We start from the raw sequence: 9,373 nt of genomic DNA, 5'->3' as shown, positions 1-9,373 counted from the left end.
GAGCCCGCCTGTCCCCGGTGGCCCCGGGGCGCTGCCCGGTATTTTTATCCCGGCGGCTCCTGCGGGCCCGCGATAGCGGCGGGGCCCGGGCGGGGCGCGGAGCCGGCGGCGCTGCCACCCTGCAATTCCCGGCCCGGCTCCCAAAATTAGCGCGGGCACCCCGCCCGCCGCGGCCGCGCCGCCCCGCCCGCATTTTGGGGACAATTCGGGCGTTTTTCTCGCTCGGCTCCGGGGGCAGAGCCTCCCCCCCCGGACGGCTCCGGTTACACAAGCCCGGAGCGGTCACCGGGGGCGGGGGGAGCCCGGCCTTGGGTTGGTTTTTCCCGATTTGGGAACTTTTGGCAGCGGGGCGGGGGCGGCGGGACCCGCGCGGGAGCTCCCCCCTCCCCTCGGAAAAGAGGCGTGGTCTGTTCTGACCCCGCCCCTCCGCGGCGGGGAAGCTGCGCCGCTATTGGCTGTGCGGGCGATGACGTCGGAGCACTGCGGCGGCTCCGCGCGGCCCCGGTGGCGTCGCTTTAAAGGGGCCGCGCTCGCGGCAGCGCCGGCGGCGGCACCGGCCCCGGAGCGGCCCCGGAGCGGCCCCGGAGCGGCCCCGAGCCCGGGCTGCCCCCGCACTCTCCGGCACCGGGCCGGACCGGGCGCTCCCCGCAGGTTCCGACCCGGTAAGGAGGCGAGAGGCGGCACCGCGGCGGTACCGGGAGATGCCGGATCCGCAACGGCTGCTGCCGGTACCGGCGGGTTTCCCCCCGGCTGGACCCTGCCGGGATCGGATGGTGCCGGTACCGGGGGTCTCCACCCGGCGGGATCCTGCCGGGAGCCGAGCGGATGGTGCCGGTACCGGGGGGTACCGATACTGTTGGACCCTGCCGGTACCGGGGCAGCTCCTGCCGGTACAGGGGGGGTCCTGATTCGGTTGGACCCTGCCGGTACCGGGGCGGTCCCCACCCCGTTGGACCCTGCCGGTACCGGGAAGTGCCACCGGGACCGGAGCGGCCGCGATTCAGCCCCGCCGGTACCGGGAGGAGCCGCGGAGCTCGGGAAGGGGCTGTGCCGGTACCGGAGCCGCTGCCGGCCCGGTGGCACCGGGCGAGAGGCCACGTCCGCGGCGGGATCCGGGATCCGGGGCTGGATCCCCCGAACCGCCGCGTTCCGGGGCCGAGCCCGGGGCTGCGGTAACGCCGCGGATTCCCGGCAGGAAAAACAAACACCGGGAAGAGCCGGAGCAGCCCCGTCACCCGAGGCGACCCGGAGGGCTCTGCCCGTGCCCGTGCCCGGGAATTCGGGGGGAAAGCGGAGCCCGGGCGGGGACGAGGGGACCCGGGGCTGGCGGGACCCGCTCGGGGCGCTCCTTCCCGGGGGTTCCCGTTAATTCCCGCATTTCCTCCTCTTTCGGAGCCGGGCTTCGCGGCGGGGCGGGTTCAGTTCCAGCGGCGGCTGGAACCGGGATCGTGTCCCGCTCCCGGTTCTCCCCTCGCGGCTTTTGGGGCAGCGGGGTTCGCCCCGCTCGGTTTCCCGGGAATTCTGCCCCGGAGCTGGAATTCGCTCGAGGGCAGAAGTTGCGTTCGAGTTCGTTAAAAAAACCCGAATATCCCACGCACCAAAATCAGCTTTGGGGTTAAAAACCTCCAGAGCGGGCACGGGCAGAGAGCGCCGGGGGCAGCGCGCCGCTGTCCCGGGAATGCTCCCGGTATCCCGGCTCCGGGAGCGGGTCCCGGTGCCGGCTCCCGGTATCCCGGCACTTCCCGGCTCCGGGAGCGGGTCCCGGTCCCGGCTCCCGGTATCCCGGCACTTCCCGGCTCCGGGAGCGGGTCCCGGTCCCGGTATCCCTGCACCTCCCGGCTCCGGGAGCGGGTCCCGGTGCCGGCTCCCCGCGGCCGCTCCTCCCCGGTGCCGGGGCGGGACCGAGCGCGGCGGGGCCGATTTCGGGGAACCCGCGGGCGGCTCCGGCCGCTCCTCCCTCGGCTCTGGGGACAGAGATCCCCAAAACCCCGAAAGCCGGGCCACAAACCGCGCCGGGAAACGATTCCCGGCATTTCCCAGGCGTTTTCCCAAACTCGGGGAGTCGAAATTTTTATTCCCGAGCGATTATCCCGTTTATTTCCCGTCCCTCCGGCTGCGCTTTTTTTGGGGGGGAAACGCGGCTGCTTCGCTTCCCAAGGGAGCCCCTTTTATTTGCGGGAAGGGGCTCGCGGCTGCCCCACCCCGCACCAAAATTCGGGATTTTCTCCGGCCAGGGTTTCCATTCCCTATTCCCTATCCCGGACCAAAATTCGGGATTTTCTCCGGCCGGGATTTCCATTCCCTATTCCCTATCCCGGACCAAAATTCGGGATTTTCTCCGGCCGGGATTTCCATTCCCGCTGCCCCATCCCGCACCAAAATCTGGGATGCGCTCCCACCGGGATTTCCATTCCCCCTTCCCTATCCCGGACCAAAATCTGGGATCCGCTCCCGCCGGGATTTCCCATCCCGCACCAAAATTCGGGATTTTCTCCGGCCGGGATTTCCATTCCCGCTGCCCCATCCCGCACCAAAATTCGGGATTTTCTCCGGCCGGGATTTCCATTCCCTATTCCCTATTCCCTATCCCGGACCAAAATTCGGGATTTTCTCCGGCCGGGATTTCCATTCCCTATTCCCTATCCCGGACCAAAATTCGGGATTTTCTCCGGCCAGGATTTCCATTCCCTATTCCCTATCCCGGACCAAAATTCGGGATTTTCTCCGGCCGGGATTTCCATTCCCGCTGCCCCATCCCGCACCAAAATTCGGGATTTTCTCCGGCCGGGATTTCCATTCCCTATTCCCTATTCCCTATCCCGGACCAAAATTCGGGATTTTCTCCGGCCGGGATTTCCATTCCCTATTCCCTATCCCGGACCAAAATTAGGGACCTTCTCCGGCCGGGATTTCCCTTCCCGCTGCCCCCAGGGGCCGCCTGGCTGTGTCCGAGCGTTAATTCAGGTCCTGCAGATTTCCTAAATTATTTTTTCCCTCCCGTGGCAGCGGGATCAGGCTGGAGCTGGGAATTGCAGCCCCCGCGCTGGCCGAGCTCTGCTTTCTTGGGGTGGGATTTCCTTCCCCGTGTGCCGAGGATTTTGGGGTTTTTGGGATGCCAGGAGCCCCCCCAGCCCCCAGAGGATTTCAATCCCGAAATAACCCGCCCGGGACTCGATCCCCAAAAAACGCTGCCTCCGCTTCTGGGGCCTGCTTTGAGCCCGTTCCTCGCGGGTTTGGGGCGGGTTTGGGGCCGTTTTTGGGGCGGGTTTGGGGTCGTTTTGGGGCGGTTTTGGGGCCGGTTTTGGGGCGGGTTTGGGGCCGTTTTGGGGCCGGGTTTGGGACAGGTTTGGGGTCGTTTTGGGGCTCGTTTTTGGGGCAGCAGCTCCTGCAGCCGAAGCTCGGGATGCTCCGAGCTCCTGCCGGGAGACGGGGCCGGGATCGTCCCGCTGGTCCCCGGCTCAGCCTTGTCCCCAGAAATCCCGTCCCGGGGGCTCTGCCGTGCCCGGGGAGGGGGCACACCGGGACGGGGGGGCTCGGGTTGACTTTTCCCGGGATTTGGAGCAGCGGGGAGAGCCGGGAGGGGGGAATTGCTGCGGGAACGGTGCTGAAATCCGGGCTGGTCCCGGCGGCTCCTCGGGATGAGCCCAAAGGAGCCCGGGGGGCTCCGGCCCAGCCCGGCCCGGGTTTTGCCGTCCGGGACAAATCTCCGGGACCGGCGGCTCCGTGGGAGGCTCCGGGGAGCCCCAGGGGCTCTGCCTGACCTCGCCTGCCCCAAAACCCCAAATTCTGCCCCCGGAACTTTTCTCACCCCGCAAACCCCAGCCCCTCGGGCCCAGAGGAGTTTTTGGGGCAGTGTCACTCCCCGTGGCCACGCCGTCCCCACCCCGGTGTCCCCGCTTGTCCCCAGGGCTCTTTCTCTGCCTCCCAGCACCACAGACTCTCCCTGAGGCTTCATCCCAAATTATTTCCTCGCTGCTGGCAGCGACCAAGCAGTGACCAAAATTCCAGTTCCTCTTTCCTGTTAAATCCCTTTTTTTTTCACCCGTCTCTCCCGCTTTGGGAGCCGCTCCCAGCCTGGCTGTGGCGTTGTTTGGCTCCAGGTTCTGTCTGTAAATAAACCCTCGAGTTCTGGTGGCTTTTGGAAACACCCAGCGTGTGGTTCCAGGCCTCACAAAAAAGGGATTTTTCCAACATTTCCAGCGCAGGTTCCACCCCGGGCTCCGTTTCCGTGCGCCGGGTGCCGCCGCAGCCGCGGGTTTTTATTGCAGCCGAGTCACGGATCGTGTTTGTGCCCAAAATAACCGGGAGCCGGGCTCCGATCCAGCCCAGTCCCCCACAAAATCACCTTCCCGCTGCCGGTGACAAATCCTGGGATCTTCCTGAGCCGAGCTCGCGGTGCCCGGCCGCAATTCCCAGCGGGAATTCCCGATTTTCCGGCCGGCGCGGGGATTTCAGGGAGGTTTCCCCTCGCCGTGGACCACCAGGGGTCGGCAGAATTCCGCCTCGGTGGCATTCCCGGGGAACCTCTCCATCCAAAGGAACCCCCCAAGGGAATTACCCGGGAGAAAATCGGGGTGGGAGGTCTGGAGCAGGGCCGCTGCTCCCGGGTTTGTTTTTTTTTGGCATTCCCAGGTTTTTGCTATTCGATTTTCCGGCCGGCGCGGGGATTTCAGGGAGGTTTCCCCTCGCCGTGGACCACCAGGGGTCGGCAGAATTCCGCCTCGGTGGCATTCCCGGGGAACCTCTCCATCCAAAGGAACCCCCCAAGGGAATTACCCGGGGGAAAATCGGGGTGGGGGGTTTGGAGCAGGGCCGCTGCTCCCGGGTTGTTGTTTTTTTTTTTTTTTTGGGTTTGTTTTTTTTTTTTGGCATTCCCATGTTTTTGCTATTCCGCTTTTTGTTTTTTTTTGTTTTTTGTTTTTTTTTTTTCCCTGTTTTGTTCTTCCTTTTTTTTTTTTTTTTTTTGGGTTTTTTTTTTTTTTTTGGCATTCCCATGTTTTTGCTATTCCGCTTTGTGTTTTTTTTTGTTTTTTGTTTTTTTTTTTTTCCCTGTTTTGTTCTTCCCGTTTTTATTTTTTTTTTTTTTTTTTTTTTTTTGCCGTTCCCTCGCTGCCCTCACGGGGAATCAGGAGGGATCAGCGGCTTCAAACGAGCTCTGCTCTCCTGCAGTTCCCCCACCCTGGAACAGAAGCTCCGGAACTCGGGAATACCCCGGGAAAAGCCCCGGGATTCACGGAATTCCCTCTTTTCTGTGCTCCGCAGCCCTGGCCCGGGGATGGTGCCAACATGAGGAGGTGCTGCCAGGGCATGGGGCTGCCATGCCTGTTTAAGGTCAGTGCCACTGTCACCTCTGCCACCTCCCCTTCCCGGGCAGGGGGGGTCGGGTCCCCAAAATGCAGAATTCCACCCTGGAGCGGCCGGGAAGGGCTGAGGGGAGCGGGGGGAGCGCCAGGCCGGCTGGATTTGGGGTTCATGGAATGCCCTGAGCCGGGAGGGATCCCCCAGGATCGTCCAGCCCAGCTCCCGGCCCTGCAGGACACCCCAAAATCCCACCTGGGCATCCCCGGGGCCTTGGGAACGGGGCATTCCCTGGGGAGCTGTGCCCTAAAATCCCACCTGAGCCCCTGGGCTGTGCCCCCTGTCCCTGAGGTGGCACTGGAGGGGCTGTCCCCCCCTGTCTCAGCTGTCCCCACTGTCCCCGAGGTGGCACTGGAGGGGCAGGCTGGGCTGTCCCCCCCTGTTCCAGCTGTCCCCCAGCTGGGCTGTCCCCCCCAGTGTCCCCCTGTCCCCCCCAGGCTGGGCTGTCCCCCCATGTCCGAGCTGTCCCCCCGTGTCCCCCTGTCCCCCCCAGGCTGGGCTGTCCCCCAGTGTCCCCCTGTCCCAGCCCAGGTGTGCCGGCTCCAAGGCTGCCTCGCTGATCCCGGAGCTCTTTCCCAAGGCCGGAAATTCCCTGATCCCAGGACGCGCTGTCCCCTCTCGGCACGGCGACCTCCGGCCCGGATTAGCCGCGATCCCGTTACGGGCAGGATTTGGGGCCCGGCCCGGGGATTAACCCCTCCCGGCCCGGCTGGGCTGACCAGCCCGGGCTCAGGCGGCCCCGGGTGGCCACGAGGGACCAGCGGGGTTTGTCCCCCTGGCAGGGACAGGGAACGGCCGGTGCCACCACACCGCAGTGACAGCGGGGTCTGTCTGTCCCACACCCCAGTGACACCATGTCTGTCTGTCCCACACCGCAGTGACAGCGGGGTCTGTCTGTCCCACACCGCAGTGACAGCGGGGTCTGTCTGTCCCACACCCCAGTGACAGCGGGGTCTGTCTGTCCCACACCCCAGTGACACCGTGTCTGTCTGTCCCACACCCCAGTGACAGCGGGGTCTGTCTGTCCCACACCCCAGTGACACCATGTCTGTCTGTCCCACACCGCAGTGACAGCGGGGTCTGTCTGTCCCACACCCAGTAACACCGTGTCTGTCTGTCCCACACCCAATAACACCGTGTCTGTCTGTCCCACACCCAATAACACCATGTCCATCTGTCCCACACCCAATAACACCGTGTCTGTCTGTCCCACACCCCAGTGACAGCGGGGTCTGTCTGTCCCACACCCAATAACACCCTGTCTCTCTGTCCCACACCCGGTAACCCGTGTCCGTCTGTCCCACACCCAATAACAGTGGAGTCTGTCTGTCCCACACCCCAATAATACCCAGCTCTGTCTGTCCCACACCCCAGTAACACCCAGCTCTCTCTGTCCCACACCCAATAACACTGTGTCTGTCTGTCCCACACCCCAGTGACAGCGGGGTCTGTCTGTCCCACACCCCAGTGACAGCGGGGTCTGTCTGTCCCACACCCCAGTGACAGCGGGGTCTGTCTGTCCCACACCCCAGTGACAGCGGGGTCTGTCTGTCCCACACCCCAGTGACAGCGGGGTCTGTCTGTCCCACACCCCAGTGACAGCGGGGTCTGTCTGTCCCACACCCCAGTGACAGCGGGGTCTGTCTGTCCCACACCCCAGTGACAGCGGGGTCTGTCTGTCCCACACCCCAGTGACAGCGGGGTCTGTCTGTCCCACACCCCAGTGACAGCGGGGTCTGTCTGTCCCACACCCCAGTGACAGCGGGGTCTGTCTGTCCCACACCCCAGTGACAGCGGGGTCTGTCTGTCCCACACCCCAGTGACAGCGGGGTCTGTCTGTCCCACACCCCAGTGACAGCGGGGTCTGTCTGTCCCACACCCCAGTGACAGCGGGGTCTGTCTGTCCCACACCCCAGTGACAGCGGGGTCTGTCTGTCCCACACCCCAGTGACAGCGGGGTCTGTCTGTCCCACACCCCAGTGACAGCGGGGTCTGTCTGTCCCACACCCCAGTGACAGCGGGGTCTGTCTGTCCCACACCCCAGTGACAGCGGGGTCTGTCTGTCCCACACCCCAGTGACAGCGGGGTCTGTCTGTCCCACACCCCAGTGACAGCGGGGTCTGTCTGTCCCACACCCCAGTGACAGCGGGGTCTGTCTGTCCCACACCCCAGTGACAGCGGGGTCTGTCTGTCCCACACCCCAGTGACAGCGGGGTCTGTCTGTCCCACACCCCAGTGACAGCGGGGTCTGTCTGTCCCACACCCCAGTGACAGCGGGGTCTGTCTGTCCCACACCCCAATAACACCCTGTCTCTCTGTCCCACACCCGGTAACCCATGTCCGTCTGTCCGTCCCCCGCAGGGCGTGGGCACGGCCGGCCCGCGGCCTCCCCGTTTCCTGCTGGTGTTCGACTTCGACGAGACCATCGTGGACGAGAACAGCGACGACTCGGTGGCGCGGGGCCGGGCGCTGCCGGAGCCGCTGCGGCAGAGCCCGCGCGGCGGCTCCTACAACGAGCACATGCGGCGCGTGCTGGCCTTCCTGGGCGAGCAGGGCGTGCGCCCCGCCGAGCTCAGGGCCGTCTACGAGAACATCCCGCTGTCCCCCGGCATGGCCGAGCTCTTCCAGCTCCTCTCCAAGCAGCAGGAGCTCTTCGAGCTGGTGCTCATCTCCGACGCCAACACCTTCGGCATCGAGGCCAAGCTGCGCGCGGCCGGCGTGCGCTCGCTCTTCCGCAAGGTCTTCAGCAACCCGGCCGGCTTCGACCGCCGCGGCGTGCTCACGCTGGGGCCCTACCACAGCCACAAGTGCCCGCGGTGCCCGGCCAACATGTGCAAGAGGAAGATCCTGGCGGAGTACCTGGCCGAGCGGGCGCGCGAGGACGTGGAGTTCCAGCGCGTCTTCTACGTGGGGGACGGCGCCAACGACTTCTGCCCCGCCGGGGCTCTGAGGGCGGCCGACGTGGCTTTCCCCAGGAAGGGCTACCCCATGCACAGGCTGATCCAGGAGAGCCAGGAGAAGCAGCCCGGGGCCTTCCCGGCCGCCGTGGTGCCCTGGGAGTCGGCGGCGGAGGTGGCGCGGTACCTGCAGGAGCTGCTCCGCAGGAAGTGCTGAGCACCTGCCGGGATGTTCTCCTGCCTTTCCCAGCCCGTTCCTGGCCAGGGAAGCATTTTCTGCAGGCCCCTGGTCCTGCCCGGCCACGGAGCCACGGCCACAGCCGGCCCCCGCGCCCTTTGGGACCGGACGGGGATGTTTGGGGGAGTTGTTGCTTCCTTTTCCTTTTGATCTCGAAAGAGAATTCCCAAAAATGCAGCAGCCAGCTTCCCGCGGGCTGGGCACGTCCTTGCTCTGGCCCTGGGCTCCTTCCCTGCTCCTGATCCTGCTGGGAATTCCAGCTGGGAAATCCCTGCTCCCTGGGCTCCTTCCCTGCTCCTGATCCCGCTGGGAATTCCGGCTGGGAAATCCCTGCTCCTGGGCTCCTGATCCCGCTGGGAATTCCAGCTGGGAAATCCCTGCTTCCTGGGCTCGATCCCCCTGGGAATTCTGGATGGGAAATCCCTGCTCCCTGGGCTCCTGATCCCACTGGGAATTCTGGATGGCAAATCCCTGCTCCCTGGGCTCCTTCCCTGCTCCTGATCCCCCTGGGAATTCCGGCTGGGAAATCCCTGCTCCCTGGTCCCTGGGCTCCTGATCCCGCTGGGAATTCCGGCTGGGAAATCCCTGCTCCCTGGGCTCCTTCCCTGCTCCTGATCCCCCTGGGAATTCCGGCTGGGAAATCCCTGCTCCCTGGGCTCGATCCCCCTGGGAATTCCAGCTGGGAAATCGCTGCTCCCTGGGCTCGATCCCCTTGGGAATTCCAGCTGGGAAATCCCTGCTCCCTGGGCTCCTGATCCCCCTGGGAATTCTGGCTGGGAAATCCCTGCTCCCTGGGCTCTTGATCCCACTGGGAATTCCAGCTGGGAAATCCCTGCTCCCTGAGCTCCTGATCCCACTGGGAATTCCAGCTGGGAAATCC

General features: G+C 64.9%; 1 protein-coding gene across 4 annotated transcripts; it reads left to right on the top strand.

Annotated features, from left to right (window-relative positions):
• The first annotated feature begins 511 nt into the window (after positions 1-511).
• Positions 512-8,700, top strand: PHOSPHO1 (phosphoethanolamine/phosphocholine phosphatase 1). 4 transcript variants are annotated; one of them, XM_041426391.1, is made up of 4 exons: positions 4,366-4,486; positions 4,705-4,768; positions 5,263-5,331; positions 7,720-8,700. In XM_041426391.1, exons 3-4 carry the CDS (start codon positions 5,287-5,289, stop codon positions 8,470-8,472), a joined length of 798 nt encoding a protein of 265 aa, XP_041282325.1. In that variant the 5' UTR covers positions 4,366-4,486; positions 4,705-4,768; positions 5,263-5,286; the 3' UTR covers positions 8,473-8,700. The 4 variants fall into 4 exon arrangements, with proteins under 4 accessions (XP_041282322.1, XP_041282324.1, XP_041282325.1 ...); XM_041426388.1 differs by lacking the exons at positions 4,366-4,486; positions 4,705-4,768 and adding an exon at positions 512-662; XM_041426390.1 differs by lacking the exon at positions 4,705-4,768 and having other exon boundaries at positions 4,364-4,455.
• The last annotated feature ends 673 nt before the right edge of the window (positions 8,701-9,373 follow it).

The sequence above is a fragment of the Onychostruthus taczanowskii genome, unplaced genomic scaffold, assembly GCF_017590055.1.
Source record: "Onychostruthus taczanowskii isolate IOZ18803 unplaced genomic scaffold, ASM1759005v1 scaffold91, whole genome shotgun sequence".
Taxonomy (NCBI): Eukaryota; Metazoa; Chordata; class Aves; order Passeriformes; family Passeridae; genus Onychostruthus; species Onychostruthus taczanowskii.
The sequence above is the reverse complement of the archived record's forward strand: the minus strand, read 5'-3'. Positions and strand labels throughout refer to the sequence as shown.

What these genes read in the sequence shown, in the direction of transcription:
- PHOSPHO1 (XM_041426388.1), top strand. Translation starts at nt 5,287, where the DNA reads ATGAGGAGGTGCTGCCAGGGCATGGGGCTGCCATGCCTGTTTAAG. An exon ending in GGCTGCCATGCCTGTTTAAG is followed by an intron (nt 5,332 to 7,719) that starts GTCAGTGCCACT and finishes CGTCCCCCGCAG; the next exon opens with GGCGTGGGCACGGCCGGCCC.